General features: G+C 46.3%; 3 protein-coding genes across 4 annotated transcripts; 1 reads left to right on the top strand and 2 right to left on the bottom strand.

Annotated features, from left to right (window-relative positions):
* Positions 1-939: 939 nt before the first annotated feature.
* On the bottom strand, positions 940-3,175 carry si:dkey-237j10.2 (uncharacterized protein LOC568721 homolog). 2 transcript variants are annotated; one of them, XM_037460857.2, is made up of 2 exons: positions 2,844-3,175; positions 940-2,686 (listed from the first exon to the last, which is right to left on the bottom strand). In XM_037460857.2, exons 1-2 carry the CDS (start codon positions 3,082-3,084, stop codon positions 2,016-2,018), a joined length of 912 nt encoding a protein of 303 aa, XP_037316754.2. In that variant the 5' UTR covers positions 3,085-3,175; the 3' UTR covers positions 940-2,015. The 2 variants fall into 2 exon arrangements, with proteins under 2 accessions (XP_037316754.2, XP_037316755.2); XM_037460858.2 differs by having other exon boundaries at positions 944-2,683.
* A 1,018-nt stretch (positions 3,176-4,193) lies between these two features.
* On the bottom strand, positions 4,194-13,292 carry sh3bgrl (SH3 domain binding glutamate-rich protein like). Its single transcript, XM_037460860.2, has 4 exons — positions 12,986-13,292; positions 6,940-7,125; positions 5,361-5,441; positions 4,194-4,990 (listed from the first exon to the last, which is right to left on the bottom strand). The coding sequence occupies exons 1-4, from the start codon at positions 13,028-13,030 to the stop codon at positions 4,955-4,957; spliced, it is 348 nt and encodes a 115-aa protein (XP_037316757.1). The 5' UTR covers positions 13,031-13,292; the 3' UTR covers positions 4,194-4,954.
* An 864-nt stretch (positions 13,293-14,156) lies between these two features.
* LOC119210648 (non-histone chromosomal protein HMG-14A-like) lies at positions 14,157-17,368 on the top strand. The gene is made up of 6 exons (XM_037460861.2): positions 14,157-14,317; positions 15,268-15,300; positions 15,464-15,493; positions 16,114-16,161; positions 16,267-16,386; positions 16,483-17,368. Exons 1-6 carry the CDS (start codon positions 14,303-14,305, stop codon positions 16,528-16,530), a joined length of 294 nt encoding a protein of 97 aa, XP_037316758.1. The 5' UTR covers positions 14,157-14,302; the 3' UTR covers positions 16,531-17,368.
* Positions 17,369-18,407: the final 1,039 nt, after the last annotated feature.

The raw sequence follows: 18,407 nt of genomic DNA, 5'->3' as shown, positions 1-18,407 counted from the left end.
AGCATTTGTCTTCCTTATGTTTCAGTGCCGCTGACATCTCAGTACAGTGAGCATCCAGAGGTCCAGGAGCATTGAGTCATTGGAAGCCAAGAACATCATAGCTTAATGGTTTACAGCAGGGCAATGAAATAGAAAATAAAAAAACATTTTTTTTGCAGTGGAATATCTTAAATCTCTAAATATCTTTAACCTCCTCTGGCTGTGTCTTGCAGGTTTAAGATTTTTTTTTACTCCCTTTCACCTCCAATTCAAGAGCCCAGTCAGTCCGACCCTTTTCTCCGTTTACCCCTTCTGTGGAGACACCCTAAATGTGTCCTGTGACAACAAACCTTCTGGTTGTCAAAGATGTCGCTGTGTAACAGTTCCAATTCATGGTGGACTTGTTTGGAAGAACTTGCTGGATACCAAACTGCAGCATGATTTGTAAAACAACAACAAAGCGTAACGTAAATCCAGATATTCTGGTCTTTGGATTCAATTGCTTGTGGATCTTCGTTAGATTTGCTTAAAAGTGTAAGAGCTTTGGTCATTACTCCGCCTTGTCCGCACTCGTTAACTCCAACACTGCTGATTTTAAGCTCATATGTATAATTAATTCAATATGAATATAATATGAAAAGATCTTGGATTTCTTGTTTCTAAGTTTTTGTTCAGGATGCAGACATATGCATCCGGCCTCAACAGCTGAGATCGGTGCCTTTTTCTGCATTCAATGGTCCTCATTCACTAATATGTGATTCAAAATGTTCCTACTTGCTCACAGAATAATATAAATAACCAATTAAACAAAGTGCGCTCTGGGAATTACCGTCGGATTCATGGCATATCCTATGTGTACCCATTTAGTTTGTGTCCTTTTGTTGGCTTTTAATAAAACATAATCAATAACCATTTAGAACGATAATGATTTATTTAAAGCCTCAAGCCTTCGCCTCAATTTCCCTATTGGAGAAAATATTTTTGCAGAGCTTGAAAAGCATGAAAATATTCATAACCAACATCATCTAAACCACATCAAATGTTTATTAATGGTGAAAAAGGAGATTCAGGACTTAAATGTTCTTTTAAAATAATCTTTTCTAATTTACCCCAAAAAAGTGAGAGTCCACATAAGTATAAGTATTTAGAAATTCCCGTATTTTTCTCTTTTTGTAAGATGGTGAACCACAGAACAAATGGAACTGAGATGTTTAGCTAACCGATTTGTGTGATGTGCAACAAAGTAAGACATTGGACCCTGGGACATGATTCCACTCCTCCATAGGTATCATAGTGAGGTATGCCATCAATATTCAATATCATCAAGTTTGTTTGCAGTTGCTCATTTAAAGGTAAATTTGACTTTTCTGGTTGGTTTTAATAATTTGTAAACCATGTTAGAGGTCGTTATTGATCTCTATATTGTGTAAATGTAATGTTCCTCGAGGTTGATCTATGATGGGCTGCAGGGAGGCCTTCGTTCATCATGTATCCACAGCCTTCTGGGTAATAAAGTACTTTTACTAAATCAGCATTATTTCAAATAGGTAAATACCTATTGCCTCAAATTAGATAAATTGTAAAAAAGGTATGTGATAATATGATAAACCCTCTTCACTCCACTATTTAATTTATTTAATATACAGTATATCTAAACATCATTGAGTGACTGACACATCACTTGCAAACCAAGAAATTCTTGAAATATTTTGCCAAGCACAATATGAAAAACAGAATTGTTAGCAAATAAAAACAGAATAATTGATTCCTAAATAAAATAGTGACATGATGCTGGGTCATTCTTTACTTCCAAATAATAAATACCCTGCATGCACCCATGCACACATCACTACAGGGAATTCAACCAGTATAATACTGTAGACTGTAGTTCTCAAACCGAACAGAAGGTGGCACATGAAAGCAGGAACATTTTAAGTTTCATTTCACCAAGTAAGCAAACATAGAAATTGTGTAAATATAGGTTTAGGTGATCATCACATAAAATACTTTTGCTTTTGGTATTTGCTCGGTATCCCTCATTGCAGATAAGTTTCAGCCTCTGAAATCCTCAGGACAGGAGAGCTGAAGTTGGACGAGCATGGAACCGAGGTCTGGTTTCCCGGATAACTAATCTTCTTGCGGCTGTCCCCTCCTGATCCCTGTTCCAGACTGGCCTCCAGTGAGTCGGGCCCCCGAGGCTGCCTGCTGCCGGGCGGGGGCGGAGGCACCAGGCCCCGCAGGAGGCTGTTTCCCAGGTGGGAGTCACATCGAGCCAAGTTGTCTGTCAGGTGCTGCATGTACACCTCCTCCAGCTGCTTCTCCAGCAGCCCATTCAACACCGAGTTGGACATAGGCTCCAAACCTGCCTCGGACAGATCGAAGCTGATGTTCACACTGGGCCCCATGGCCAGATAACCCTGGTCTGGTATGGACAGGAGGGGCTCGCCTTGGGGCCCCTGTTGGGTGGGCCCTTCTGGCACACGACAGGACTCCGGGGCAGAGGAGTAAAGGGCGTGCTGGGGAATGGTGGCCACCTGCACGTCCGGATACTGTTCCAGGAGGCTGCAGTTGTCTAAGCAAACCATGAAGTCAGGGTCCAGGGGGAGGACCGGTGGACACCCAGGGATTAGGAGGCCTACAGGACCTTCAGGCGCCACGTTTAGTCCCCGGCATCGAGCGCGGCCTAGTTCCACCTTGGTGGGACCTGCTAACAGAAAGTAAACTGTACTTTGTGGCATGAAAGCATTAGAGAGATCCTAAAAGGACAAAGGAAGAAGATTTTGCTAAAAGTATTTGTGTTGTACCAGTTTTGGAAAGTTAAAACATGACAAGGTTCGGATGTTTTTTCTTCTCAGGCCGCTCACCTCGGTTAGCTGAATCAGTCTGTAGGTCTGTGGAGTCGGAGAGAAGGACGTGGGACCGATCCGCAGCGTGTGCCTGCAAAGTGGCCGGCTGGGGAGAAGAGCCCAGCGCTCTGTCCTCCCTGTAATGCAGCACTCTGAGGAAAGCTTCGGCCAACATGGCACACCGCGACCGTCCTCCTATTCTCCGTCTCTTTTTGCAGCCTTTTGAATGCGGCTCTTGGCTGCTAATGGCAGGTCTCATTGCATGGGTTGTTGTTAAGGTCTACTGGCTTGTTTCACTTCTGCAACTACGAGGGGGCCCCCACCGGTTACTTCCTTTATTAGACTGCGAATGAAAATCCCAGTTTAGAGAAAAGAGGACAGGAAATGTATACTGAGGCTGAAAAACGATTTAAAAGTACCAACACAACAGCTAAAAATACTACATTGCAAGTACAAGTCCTACATAAAAGATCCTTTTTACGTATAAGTTTATCAGTATTGCTGAAAGTTTTTAAAGTAAAAACTATTATTTATTTTTGTATTATTAAGTTCATCCTGAAGCACAGGTGGGAACATAAGTAAGTTTGATGTACTTTATGTACAGTTACATAGCTTGACCTAAGGGTGGGACCCCCCTGAAGGGTCAAAAGATAAATCTGAGGGGTCCTGAGGTGATCAATGGAGAAGGGAAGGAAACGATATGAACACTAGTTCGATCACCAATGCGTCATGTGTGGGATGGATACAAGCAACACACTTGAGTTGTGGCTCTTAGGTACTTCATGAGTAATATTTTGATCAACTAATGGTTTGTCTCTTTAAGAATAATACACTGTTATCAAAGTATAAGTCACAAAGGGAGCTGGGATTCCAGTAAGTGGGTGATTTTTGTATTGCAATTTTATTGTATTTATTTTATTGTTTTCACGTATATGGTTATTGTGTTATCTTGTGTAAAGACTTGATCTGAAAAGCCAAAGCTGTCACAAAAAGGTGTTTTAGATTCCATACAAATTATTTTACTGAAACATGTGGGAGTAGAAATATCATAATCTGGGAAATATTTAAAAGATATACCAAGAAAAAAAGCTTCTTGGAAGCAGGTTATGCGGTTTGATGATGTTCTGGGGAATAACTGGTGCACATAAGTCACTCTTAGTGACTTCACTCTTAGTGACTTATGTGCACCATGAGACAAATCGCCCTTTCCCTCCCACAATGTTGCCACACAAACAGGACAAGGAAGTCACCAAATATCACTTTACACCAAATATCTAAAGTCATTTACAATTGTAAAGAAAACCTGTGACAAAGCAGATTTGTTTGACTTTGTCACAACAAGCACCAAGGAGTACTAAGAGTCCGGCCTGCAGTTTTATTGGCAGTCTTGTCTTTATTTTATTTCAAAGAAGATTGTGTAACACAGGGATTACCAACACAATGTGAAACAGGATGCCGCTGACAAAACAGCGATCCAAACAGTAAATTAAAAAAATGTCACATCCCTCTGTGTATGCAGGCTTGTAATTTTGGCATGCTTTTCCATTTTTTAAACAATATCATCTCTTAGAAAAAGGTTTGCTATTAAAACAGCATTAAGACCGTATGAGGTAAATAAAAACAATAGGATTGTAGTCAATCACTTTTACAGAAGGTGCTGCAGGTTTGGCGATGACGTGATTGGCAGGAGCTAAACGCGTTTCCGGGATTTGACAGATTAGTCTTTTTCTAACTGAACCCGTCTAGTGAAATGCATTATAATGTTTTCTGGATGATGTCCTGTTGACCAAATGATGCCTCAGTGAAAACAACTTTAAAAAGTGTGTACATTTAGATGTGTCTGACGATGTGTTCTCAAAAAGGAAGCTTTTTGTGGTTGTTGATTGACGTTTTGTTGGGCCAATAGGATTAGCGGGCCGAGGTTAAAGAGAGCTAGCAGAGCCGTTTCATACCCATAATGCTCTGCCTTAGCAACTCCTTTTGCTACAGCTGACAAGGCACAGCAGAACACAGACAAATAGGGAAAAAAGTAAATGACATTAAAAAGCCGAGTGAAATGTTGCTTGTATTCATCCTGGATCAGGTTCAGGTCTGGGTTTAGGACTCAGGTACAAAACGGTGTAAAGCTGCTACTGCTGGGCTTTCTTCGCTAGAGCCTCGGCCTCCTGCAGAGAGAGAGACACGGGGGGAGGGGGAGAGAGCACTTTATTAAAATGGAGAATAATGGTTAATATACATCCTGCCGAGCAAAACCCCTCTGTTTCTATGGTAACCGGCACACCTCCCTGCAGCTCCTGTTGTGGCACAGAGGAGGCGCCAGTGTGCAGGAGAGTGAGAGGAGCTGGAGGAGAGGCCCCGCTTGGATGTAAGGTTCATCTACAACAGATGTATTATGTAATGTGTGTTTTCTCCACGGACATCACACTGTGAGGGTGAATATATATATACATATATATATATATATATATTTAGGCTCGTTAGCCGGTGATGCAGGCAATGGGGCTGTAGGGATGCAGCGTGGTCGCCAGCGTGTACCTTTGAGCCGGGCGGGGCGGTCAGACCCAGGAAGGCATACACAGCGTTGTCTTCTCTTGCGTCGAAGAAGGCCTCATAGTTCTGAGAGAGAGGAAGACACGGAGAGGACTTCAGATGCAGATTGATCAACTCCAACCTGAGGAATGAAAATGTCGAAACAGGCTTGGGATCAGCGCCAGAGGGCGAACCTTCTGAATTAGTCATCGTTAGGGTGGTGTTATTTGTCCAGGGGAAAGGCTTCCGTAGTGGATCCGATAGGGGGGCATCGTGTCTGTTACCCGCAAGCAAACACATTCACCCGTTCAACCGCTGGGTCGCCTGCAGTCGCTGTCGTTCTGAATCCCTCGCCTCGTCTCCTTCTGTTGTTTTCACATACGTTTGCTCCCCCACGCACACACCTAAACAGATTCTTTGTGAAGGGGCTGTACAGCTGCAAGGATCCCAGGAAATGCTGTTGTCGTTGTCTGTGACATTCAATACAGCCACTCCCGCTTTTAGCCATCTGTCACCCGCACAGCTGGAGATGTTTAGTTCTCGTAGTCGTGGCTCCGCGCAAGATGCTTAAAAGGTACGGTTTGACATTTTGAGAAACGCGCTCATGGCGTTTCCCCCCGGGAGTTAGATGATGTGATCAATACCCGTCTAAACGGTTAAACATGAAGGCGGGTTAAGTTAACCACAGCGTTAAGCAAAAAGAGTGGAAGCTTGGGGGGGAAACCGCTCCCCTGGCTCTGTGAAACATTAAAGAAACCTGCCTACCAGGTCTTTAAATAACAATTAATGTCATGCTGGTTTAATCCGCACCCTCAACCACCTGTCAAGGATAGTTGTTTGGCTCCATTTCCAGTCATTATGCTTTGCTCGGCTTTATGTTCAATTGAAAAGCTATAGTTCTTATATTAGTTTTCACCTGCGACTAGAGCTACTATGCTAAAGCATTCCTTTAAATTCTGTGCCAGAATAAGTTGATGTTAGATACATCTTAAATTTGATACTATTAAAATTGTAAGGCAGCCATGGGGCAGCGGGACAACCCATCATTGGCACATTATCAGCATATAACTAATGTGTTTGTTTCTTTTTTTTTTTACTAAATCTAGAAGATACACACCAACACAATATCACTGTTTCAAAAATGTAGCACCATTTAACTCTCCTCCAACTAAGGCCATATCAGGCTCCTCAGCTGCTAAACATACCACTACCTTTCCCTGCTAGTCACTGATTTGAACTAAGCGTTCGTCTCAATTTACTTTTGGCTGAGCAAAGACAAAGGTGAGAGCCGTGAGAGCCGAACTAATCCGCAGATTTGCATCCCATGAAACCAGAACAATGAGCTGAGGGAACATTCTCAGTAGCTTTGTCACCACGCAGGACACCTTTCACATGACACACAGCGATCTGATTAACATTTAACATTAAGGATACTTAAAACGGCAAGAGAGCTGAATCTGTATGATGATGATGATGATGATGGTGATGAGGATGAGGATGAGGATGAGGATGCGATGAGCTCTGTGTGTAACCCTTCAGAGTGGTACCGTGTTTTCATCATGTGACATTATTTCACGTGACTCACCCCGCAGTATTGGCTTTCGTTGAATATCTGTGGGGGGAGAGGGTTCCCCGCGGTGGGCCTGGCCTCCTCCGGGACGTTCTCCCTCATCCACTTCCTGTTGTCCTCGTTGGCCGCGATGTCGCACTCTTCGAACACAATCTTATTGGCCGCCAGAAAGCCCATCACGTCCTGCTGCTGCTTCTTAATCTGCGTGCGTGGGTTGGGGAGGGGAGGGTTTGGGGTGGGGGGGGGGTGCAGATGAGACACAGGGACAGAGAGGAAGTTGCCAGTTAAGACGCGCGTTAAATTCCAGCGCTGTGAGGAAACTTGTGTTCATTGGACTTCTGTCTGTCTGCAGAGATCTCGAGTCACCAGTCCTTCGCTGACGGGTGAGCGAAGTGATACAACCAGAGGTTTGAAGAGGGGCTTCCCCCGGCAGGCCTGAGCCGGGACGGATTGTCTCTTATCTTCCACAAAGAGAGGAGGACGGCAACTCCCAAGACCGTCCTCCGCCCAATGTGGTTGAAAATGGAACCATTTCAAAAGCATTTGTGACACTAATATACTTCGACTGATCTGACAGATGTCAAAGCCTGTCATTTTAATGGATTAAAGTGAGCATGTTCCTCACAGAAGTGCTGGCCGTTGATAGTAATAATCTTCATAGTGCTCATTTAGGGAGTCACTGTCTTGTCCTGGTTGAGGAGTGCAAGGTCAAAGGGCAAAAGCAGAATGTGCCCACCGGGCGGACACAGATGTGATGAGGATGAGGGAGACGCACCAAGCACCATACAACACTCAGGCTTTGTTCGTTATGTCTACCTTCATGTTAGGAAACCACACATTGGATGTGATTGGATCTTGTGTTGCGCTGGGAGGACCTGCTCCTCCTCAACGCCAGTTTAGGGCCAACCAGAAAGTTAGAAGTTGTGCAGAATAACCCCAAACCGGGCTTCCAATTTTGAACACATTTTTACACCGTCCACGCGTAGGAGACGATGTCTCTCTAATCATCTGGGATTTGCACACAGATGTGAATATCTTTTTCTCACAATAAGGCCATTCTGTATTATTTGGCACACCACTATATTAAACACGAGTCCCATTTAGTACTCTTTCGAAAGAAAATAGCCACTACTGCTTTATGCAAGACTACAGGCTTGTCAACTAAGAGGAAGCAGATAATCTATGACCCAGCAGTAAAGAGAAATGTATCTATCATCCCTGAAGAGCAACACCTCCCACTCTGTGGTGGACGCCCAGCAAAGCTCTGCACAGCTCCTTCAGCCAGCAGAGGTACCGCAGGTCCTTCCTTCCTGCTGCTGTCGGGCCGCACAACCAACTGTGCACCCGTTGAACCACAGAACATGAATCGCTGGACCAACACCAAACAACACTAAAGTATATGTGCAATACAAATGACACAGTGCAATAACGACTGTAATAGACTGTGTGTACATATTTTTTATATTTATTTAGTTCCTGGTATATTTAGTTAGTGGGTTTTTTGCACTCCTTTTTAATTTTTGTCTTTTATTATTATTATTATTATATCTTATTACTGCTGCTCTTGTCTCTGTTTTTGTATGTGTCTTGTGTCCACTTAGCTGCCGCGATCCTGTGAATTGGCCCATTTTGGGACTAATAAAGGAATATCTTATTTGGAACGTGCTGTTGGATCTCGCCTCCTTCAAAGTGCACTGGCACGGGTTGACAGTTCTGTCCCACAGCGAGGTGACAAGGCAGCTAGAAGGGATCAAAAGGTGTTTGCTCCTGCTTCGGCCTCCATCTATATGGAAGTGTGTGTGCAGTTTTAATAAATTAAAATTGTGGCCCAACGAGGGCTCGATGGGTCTGTGTAAGAGGGAAGATGGCCCTACAAGGCCAGACGGAAACCAGCACTCCTCTGGGACTCCAGAGGAGTAACCGGTCGAACACAAGCCAAATAAGGCCTGCTGCCAGGAGACACACAGACACAACTAGCCTCAGCCGCACATGCACCCCCCCACCACACACACACACACACAGCTAAAAGCAAACCAAGCCAACTTCCTGGTTGAAGGAGGGCAAGGTTCTGTGCGATATAATCTATTCACTGGCTGGACGTCAGTCGTGACACTTCTGTGCGAGGGCTCCTCCCTCCTCCATCATGTTCAGACGTGACAGGTGGATCTGCTGAAACAACCCATAGGCTCAGAAATGAGCGCAATGAATATGCCGGCAGATTAGCCGTGGCACAAGCTGAATCATTTAACAGCAGTCGCACTGCAAAGGCCAAAACTTTATGCTAAATTGAGAAAAGCGACAGGTTGAGCACAACAATCGGCTTTCCCCTCTTTTTCTCTTTTCCCTTGGTGCATTTTGGCCATTGCCCAAGAAGCCTGCATTGTGATGTTGCCAAGGGAAATTAATTTGTCGGGCAGACTGGACTCGTGCCATCTGCCCCCAACTCTAATTGCACAGTGGGAGTTCCCAGCTTTTCCCTTTTTTTAATCATTAGTGAGCCTCTTGGGCATTTTTATGAAAAAGGAAGAAAAAAGGAGGGCCCTGCCTTTGAGTGTGATGTAAAACGAAAAACGTCTCTTGTCATGCTGCCCTTTCACTCCTTATCTGTCCCTCAGAAATGATAGATTACTCCTAATAAACAGATAAACAGCAGAGTGAGTCAGAGCGGCAGAGGACCAGCAGGCAGGGCCAGAGGCTCGGTTTCCATAGGAGCCTTTTCCCTCTCACAATATAGCTAGCTATGCAAATATTAATTGAGATTGAAGGACACAATGCAAAGGCGGGTGAGACGTTGTCTCGGTCTTGTTGCTTTTGTCTGGACGGGGACGTGGGCAGTGACCCCTCCCCTGACTTTCCCTATTAGGTCAAATTTCTTACTCATCCTTTTGAAATATCTCTGCATCGTCACTAATTGGCCGATTCCCAAACAACTCTTTTTTTTTGCCTGTTATAAACCAAATAGCTCTGAAACGAATCCCCATCAGGATTCATCAGCGTGACTGTGAACTCCTACATCACAGGGTACATTTTTAGATTTGACTACTCCGGTACAGGAACATGTACATAACCGACCTGTCACTCTACTTGTGTGTCCTCACACCAACACCCATCTGAGAAGGGCAGCAGTCATTGGGGATTCAGTGTCAAGTAGGAAACATCAATATGAATAGATTTAAGACTTGAAAGTACTGCTGAGGCAGAATATATCTATTGTTGAATAGATCTATATTGGTTTTCAGATTGGAAACAAAGGAAATAGGTAGATTACAGATGTGGAGGGGGCATATGCTCTTTGGTTTACATCCCACATCCTCATTATCACCATGCGAGGGATCTCGATAGGACTGATCAGATTTAGAACTAATCAATCCCTGAAATAAAAGCGGGACCCGGTCACTAGCAGCCGCCAGGCCACGACGGACATTGACCTCCGAGCCCTGTATCTAGAAACAAAGGCCTGGGTCAATGCGGTGGAAACCAATTCAATCAGTAATGCCCACTCTGGGATCAATTTGTGTGCAACGGCCTCACGTGTAAGAGGAAAAGAGTGCCGGTCGTCAGGCCTCCCTCACCGAGAAGGCTAATTGACATTTCTAATGGACCTGAGGTGCAGCAGACTAAATCCACAGCCACAGGCCCTGTGTGCGCTCGTTAAGGATAAAGGTCTCGGCGAGATCGCGATTGGACGCCTAGTGGGACTTCAACAGTAGCCTCCACCCGATCTTGAGCGTGAGCGTGACAACATCGTCAGGAAAAGGAAAAGAGCCTTGCACTGGTGCTCAAAATGCCATAAAATGTCCTTTTTTTACAAAGACTAACTCACTGTCTGCAATGTCAAACCAACAGTGGATTGAGAGCAGCGGATCTGAATTTGGGGGCGGAGGAGTTGGCGGTGAACTGTGGCTGCACAAACAAGGGAAAAAAAACGTTCCCAACTACGGATCCTTAGTACATTTAAAGTGGCAATAAGGACATTGTATAATAGTGTGACTGTAGTACAGGAAGCGAAGCGGGGGGGGGGGGAAATGGGCTGTGCGGGTGTTAATCCAGCGTCAGTTGGTGCTCTATATGCGCGCTAGATGCACCGCTACAGGTGTGGATTTGCATGCGAGAATTTACATGAATTCAAATAGAAAATACTGATATTTGTTATCCAAAATTTGGCTACGATGGCTACGATGTGACCAATGGAGCAGGCAGAACAACAACTGAAGTGGCATTCTCTCAAATATACGGCATGTCAATTTCCCATCAATGTAGTTATTCTGTAGTTCAGTCTGTCCCAGGGCAGGTCAACATGAGGCTTTAGGTCCGTAGCAGGACTTTGTTTTTCTGCAAAGCCACTTGCGGTAACAACAGTAGTCTCTCTGGAGAATTGGCAGCAGCATTCTTCAGATGGCTCAAATATGCTGATACTTTTTCCGGGATGGGAAGACGATGACGTCAGCCTTTATTCAGCCACCATCCGAAAGGGATCATACAAGGTCCGAGGTCATAGGTCAGGGGAGGGCCAAGCTGTCAATTATTGAAATAAGAGAGAGTGTAAAGTGGCTAACTTTACACTCGCTCTTTCTCTCTTTCTCTGATATGCAATCGTTTTCTCAGTGTAGCTTTAAAAATAAAACCAACTACTCCCACCAGTCTGTCCGTTTTGGCTGTGGCTTCACTCACACCCCATGGCGAACTAGACGGATGAGATTCAGAGTGGTAAAATGCTATCACATTGTTTTGTGGTTACTCGTAAGTCAAGTCTTTACGGGCCGCATTCTAGCGACTAGCCCGATGTCTCTTTTTACTGGACGGCTGGCCCAGTTAAAGGCGGGTTGATCCACAGCCTCTCCCGAGTCTACGCTCATCCAGAGAAAACGGTTACCATAGCAAAGGGGATCAGGTAAAAGCAGGCACAAAGTGTTGATGTCAGATAGCAGCCTTATTCTTGTTCTTCCCCTCGACGGTAACAGGAGACGTAGACTGGAGACAAAGAGTCCGTGCACCGATTACTACTGAAGACAAATCAATGAGGCAATGTGTCTGTTGCAAGACATGCCACGGCTCTGAGTGACAGGAAGCTCCTGTCCTGCAACACTGGAATAGCTGTCCGGCTGGGAGGAAAGAAAGAAACGGACACGTGTTGTTCCACCTCTGTGTGGGATCTGTGAAGGCCTGCTGCTCAATGAGCAGAAAGCCTCCTTAATGTGTCAAGACACATTCATTTTAGTCCCTTCGGGGAGGGCTTTTGATTCAAAGGCTTTTACGCCGGCTTTCAATCGCTCACCGTGAAATGTTTCGAGGGAGTTCCAGGACTGTGACACACTCAACGCGGCAACCGCTAGCAATATCGTTGATTTTGTGGAGAAGCATGACAACGCTAAAACGCTAAATGTATTTAATAACGCAGAATTTAAGCTTAAGTCGCACATTCCCCACAAATCAAGACCACCAAGGAACAGAGTGCAAGTGTTCCTGGGGGCAAAGATGGATCCCCGGAGAATTGCAACACCGTCCTCCCACTCCACGATGGAGCAAATGGGCATGAATGACGCCTGTGGTGCTCTGGGCTGCAGGGTGGGCACTGATGGCAATAAGTAGGACTCCTCTGGCAAACAGAGCGGTGTGCCGAGGCTGCTGGGTGGCTCCTGGTGACTGAACAGGGCCTTTTTTTTAAATGAATTGCATTCAAATATATTACATGTACGGATTGTGTGTGCAGTTTGTCAGCCTGGTTTGAGCTGCACAAACACTGAGCTGTGAATTGAGGAAACCCTGCTGCAGACCACCAGGAAGGAACATTAGAACTGTCGGAAAGTTAAAAGAAGGCAAAGACAGAAAGAGAAAGAGAGAAAGAGAGAGAGAAGGAGGAAGAATGAGACCCTCAGACGGTGTTTGTTCATGAGTCAGCATGTTTATGGAGGAAGACAGGCGGACGAACATCAGTTAGTGAGTTCAATGAAAGTTCAGCTCGCATATTTTCTTTTTTTTTTGCTATAACATTATAGTCTAACACGCGCTGGATGCTGCAGATGGCTCCACATCACAACACCACTCTTCCTTCATCGCTTACCGAAGTGGATCCGGAGGACGAGGCGATGTACACTTTGATCACCATGTTTTAATCCCTGGTGCCGACACGAGTCCGGTGCGGTCGCAGACTCTTCGCGGGTCGGATCGGGACGAGAAACAAGCACGGAGACGATGGCGATGAACTTCCTCCCTCCTCCGGCGGGCCCGCGGTGCGTCTGTTGAAGGCGGCGCAGACTATCTGCGCAAAGGCTGCTGCTCTCGGCTCTGGATGGAGGTTTTACATTCCTCCTCCGCTTCTGTGCTCTGCCCCCATTCTCTCTCTCTCTCTCTCTCTGTGTAGAGCCGGAGGGCGCGCGCTCACGCACACGCACGCGGAGACCCATTTATGGGGCCCACAATGATGACAAAACAACAGGGTGATATTGCCTGATCATTTTCAGCATCTCCCTCCATTTTCTTCAAACCAGCAATTCGATATAGCCCCCCCCCCCCCCCCCCAACGACCCCCTTTACAACAGTACGCACGTGCACCGTTGCAGGTGTGCCTTGCATGGCCACCCAAAAAAAACCCCGACAAAGATGCGCTGCTGTTATTTGGGAAACACTTTGTGGGGCCTTTCGTGTCACGAGCAGCCCGGCCTCGTTCAGCAGAGCGCCGTCCCGAGCCGCCGCCTCGTCGCGCGGGCTTCGGAGGCCCCCTACAGGCGTCTGGAGCAGACGGCACGAGGCTCCGCTGTGATGAATTTAAGGGAAAGCCGACTGACAAACAAAAAAAAAAATGTGTCGGAGAAGACAGGGCGCCATGTTGGACTCGAACACGAAGTCAATTTATGGTGACTTTTTCTCCCCGCTGGCCGACGCGAGGCATTGGATTTCAGACGGGCCAGCGGGGATGAATGGCTTCACACTGGGGCTTGGGGGGGGGGGGGGGTCTGATGGCGGGTCGGCCGCCGGGCCTGTAGAGCGACCCCCCCCCCCCCCCTCCCCCTCTCACTGTAACGCACCCCGCGCGACGGGTAACATGTCCTCCCGCGCAGCCCTTCTCGCTCCCGCAGGCTTCCCCTCGTCTCCCCCCTGCAGGATAGGGAAGAAGCCATTCGCACAGACCTCACAAACACCACCGGCTCCAAAAAATTCCAAGTGTTCTGCAGCCCCGAATGGCGTCACCTGATTGGCCGGGAGCCTATCAATCATGCCTTTAGCCGCACCCCTCCCCCCATTCAACCACTCGCCTCTCTGTTCCAGTGTGTTTACTACACTGCCGAGCATAAGGGAGACGCTCGTCTTCACATGCAGCGAAACCACTGAGAAAAACAGTTTTTAGTTGTATTCGTGACAACACCTCCAAGAGATCAACATGCCTAAGAGAAAGGTACGTATTCTCAAAGGTCCCGATAGTTTGAGGGGGATATAGGCTGTGTGTGTGTGCATTGCAAACGATTGTGAAGACATCCCTCTAAGACATTACTTAATTATAACGTATATAACCGTTATATATCGCTGGTAATTTTTGCCTATTTTCTAGATATAATGTACATTTTTTATGCGTTAGAATGAATATTTTCCCGCCCAGACACGGCCTTTAAATCGCGTTTCCTCGCACCAGCCGCTGTCCTTTGGGGAGTCAGAAGTCTCTCTCGGTCTCCATGCAGTTAAAGCACAAGCAGCAGCCATGCTTTGCAGCTCTTGTCCACCTTCGTCGCCGACCCCACCGAGAACAAGCGCTCCGCGTATCGCCAATTCGACACCAAACCGGCGAAAAGTGCCCGGAGAAAATGCTTCAGTGCCCACACTTTGCATTTCGACCACAAAAGCCCGCACTCGCCGTCGCGTTTCGATAAAATTGTATATTTTCTCTCTTTGTTCATAGTCCCGAATGGCTGCGGTGGCGCGGCTCTGCCGCCCGGTGGCGCGGGTGAGCAGCAGCCAGGTCCCTCCCCCTTCTCACAGACTCCCGCGCCAGCTTTCAAATCTGAGCTTCATGCAGTCAATGAGAGAAAGAGATGGGGGAGTGAAAGGGGGGGAAAACAGTGGCCGGGCCCTCAGAAATGGGGCTCCAGAGGCCCGCACGGCGGAGTCCTTGCAGCCCATGACTGAAACCGTGCATCACCACATCGCTCCTGGGCTATGAGCCTTTAAAATGACCTGTATGGGACATAACATTTTATATGGGCGCCGGAGCAAAAAGTTTTTTCAGCAGGTCTATAATTGTTCGTAATATGCGGTTGAAGAATTTAACAACTTTTCTTAGTTTGTACAAACACCATTTAAACTCTTAGTATTGCTATTTTATTTTCAATCTGCTGCATTTTTGTTTTTCAGACACCAGTGACGGATGGAGGAGAAAGGGAGGAGGTGAGATGGGTGCCCATTAAGAAACACCACACGCAAGTTATTAAAATAGAATTTAAAGCACTATGTGGGGCCTAAATAAACAAAAAAACAACTATTGTTGAATTCTAATGCTGGTGTCTTGAATGTAGCCCAAAACCAAATAACGGTGTTTGTTGTGTTTCAGCCCCAGAGGAGATCAGCCCGGTTATCATCGGTAAGAAGACGCACGGAGAAACTCATTTGTGTTTTTGCTCGGTAAACATGTCAACCGCGGTAGAACGCTTAAAAGTAGCTGCACGCACGTATAGCCAATTAAATAATGCGATATTTAGTTTTTAAGGGAAAAAACACTTAGAGAAACATGTTTTCTTCTAAATTAAATACTTTAATTTGATTCCTGAGAATAACAAACTTCAAAACATGTCATTTTTACAATATTAAGCTTAATAAGCGCTTTCGGTTATTCAAGTCCTGAATTGTATAGTAATTAAGTCATAGGCACTATGGTGAAGATAATATCGATGTGTTATTGTTAGGATAAAACATGAATTAGAAAGGTTTCTGCCATTATAGAGTAGAGCTGCTTCAAGACATGAAAAACAACAGATAATAATAGAGGGCTTCAGAATGATTATCTTTCACTATGTCAATATTGTATAATTACCTGTATTTAACCCAGTTAGAGGCAGATATATCTGTTTTAAACGCTCAGACGATGTCTGTGTTAAAGAGGTTCCGTTGTCGGGAACATTTCGAGTGACTTTTAAAATACTAAACTCTTAAAAAAAGCAACCTGTGAATCTCCTTAACCAACCTCGCTCTTCCCCATCGCAGAGACCGGTCCCGGCCAAGGCAGAGCCAAAGGCCAAGAAGGCAGCAAAGGTAAGAGCGTCTCCAGATCCGCCCCCCAAGGCTAAAGACCCCGGAGGGCGTGAGACCCCGCTAACGGCAGCTCGTGTTGCCCCCCCCCCCCCCCCCCCCCCGCAGAAAGAAAAGGTCGTGATCGACAAGAAGGAGGACAAGAAGACCAAGAAGGCGAAGGAGAACGCAGAGGCCGAGGCCAACGAGGAAAACCACTCTGAGAACGGAGACGCCAAGACCAACGAGGTGGGTGGACTCGACGAGAGAGACGCCTGGGGGGGGGGTGGGGGGAGGCGGCGTCTCGGGCGACCCTGACCTTGACCTTTCTGCTCTCTCCCGCAGGTGGAGGCAGCCCCCGAGGAGGCCAAGGAGGAGGCCAAGTCCGAGTAGCACCACTGCCCAAGCTTCCTAGTCCTCTACAATCCCCGAATCCCAAACCACCGCCCCACCAACCAGCCAGCCCCCCCCCCCCCCCCCCCCCCCCAAGTCTCTCACACGGTTTCCCTCCAAGGCGTATTGTTAACAGAGGAATATTTTTATCAATGATTTTATAAGTATCCGTACAGATTTTTAGCACAAAAAGCAAAGCTGATTATGCAGTGGTCATATCAAGTGTCTACAAGCAAGATGAACACACTAAAATCTTTTTTAAATGGCATTTCATGATTGTCGAAGGCTTGTTTTGGTGTAGAAAGTGCGTCGTCGTCCCCCCCCACCCCCTGCCGGATTGGCTACGTCGTGAGTTGTGTTCTCTGTGTTTCTCCTCCTCGCCCCCATTTTCCCCTCCTCCCCTCTTCATCCTCCACAGATTAGACCCCCTACAGTTCAGCCTTTTATCCATGTTATAATAACGGTTCAGCCATGTCGATGGCTGATTCTTTTAGGCCTCTAAATGTTCAGCGAGTTCCCTTTTGCTTCTGTCTCTTTGGGTTTTTTTTCTTCTTTTTTTTCTTCTTTTTTTTCATTGAACTCGTGATTAAAAAAAAAAAAGCGTGTTGTCCATAAGAAAGAGGAAGACGAACATGTGAAACATTCCGGGTTCAGCGATTGCCTCTGACCCGTCTCCTAGACGACCCTGCGTGTGAAACGGCTCCCGCTCCATCTACGCTGTCACGTCAGCTTTTCTAAAAACAATCAAATTTGGAAACCCTCTCTGACAAATTGCAGGTGTCTGGTCCCACTCTTATGTTCTGAAATTCTCTTAATAAAAACAAGTCCTGGGAATTTTCCTCGATATAATGTGTCATGAGTTTGTTTCTTCTAAGGGAGAAAAAGAGCAATGGAAGTTGGGGAATCTCCACGTTCACACCACGATGCTTAAAAGGTGATTTGCAATCAGGCCTTAACTGCAGCCAACCTCTCCGGGGGGGGGGGGGCAGCCTCTGGCTGCAGGAAAAGCCAGAGGGGATGCAACAATCACTGGCTTTGAAAATGTGACGCTTTAATCCTGCACTCAACCTACTTCTAATGCATCGATCATTACGCCACAAGAGATCTCTTTAGTGTTTCTCTATGGGGCAAGGTGTCACTTGGACTCTTCCGGTTCCGTTCATTTCATCACATGCAACCGCTGTGACCCTGTGGGCTACATGAGACCTGGCTGTGAAGTAATGTCACTGTTGACAAATCCAATCTCTCCTCTGAGGACACAGTGTTGATCCTCCAAAGTCTTGACCGTAGCGGGCTGCTTAATCTCTGATTCTAAACCTTTAGGGATCGATCCCACAGATCCATGTCAAGGTCAGCGACTACCGTTGGGACAGTGCTCCCCAAACGAGGACTCTGTATCTCACCGGGAGACATTCATTCCTCCCTAAAGAATGATTCACCCCTCCTGTGAATGACTGAAGTAAAAGGACTCAGCTGGAGCCAAAGTTGCAGTCATCAGGAGAGTGAAAGTGCAGATGCCCTGAACTCAGAGAGTGGATGGACTTGATCTTCACCAGGCATCACACGGTTCGGTTTTAACTTTACGTGAACTCGAGCACAAGCACTGTGACCTACATTCACCTCAACACTCAAAATAGCGAGTTTTTTTTATTCGGGAGCCATATGTCATAAGGAGTGCTCCATGAAATCTGCATGCATCAATCAGTTCATGTTTGGGTATAAATCTAAGTAGTTTATTAAGCAAACGAAGCAGGAATGGGTCTACTTTTCCTCAGCTTGGAGTGTGTGTGTGTGTGTGTGTGTGTGTGCACTTGGGCTCCAGCATTGGCAGTGTGTGAATGTGGATGTGATTGTTAGCTGAGGACCAAAGTTCACTT

Source organism: Pungitius pungitius, chromosome 2, assembly GCF_949316345.1.
Source record: "Pungitius pungitius chromosome 2, fPunPun2.1, whole genome shotgun sequence".
Classification (NCBI taxonomy): Eukaryota; Metazoa; Chordata; class Actinopteri; order Perciformes; family Gasterosteidae; genus Pungitius; species Pungitius pungitius.
The sequence above is the reverse complement of the archived record's forward strand: the minus strand, read 5'-3'. Positions and strand labels throughout refer to the sequence as shown.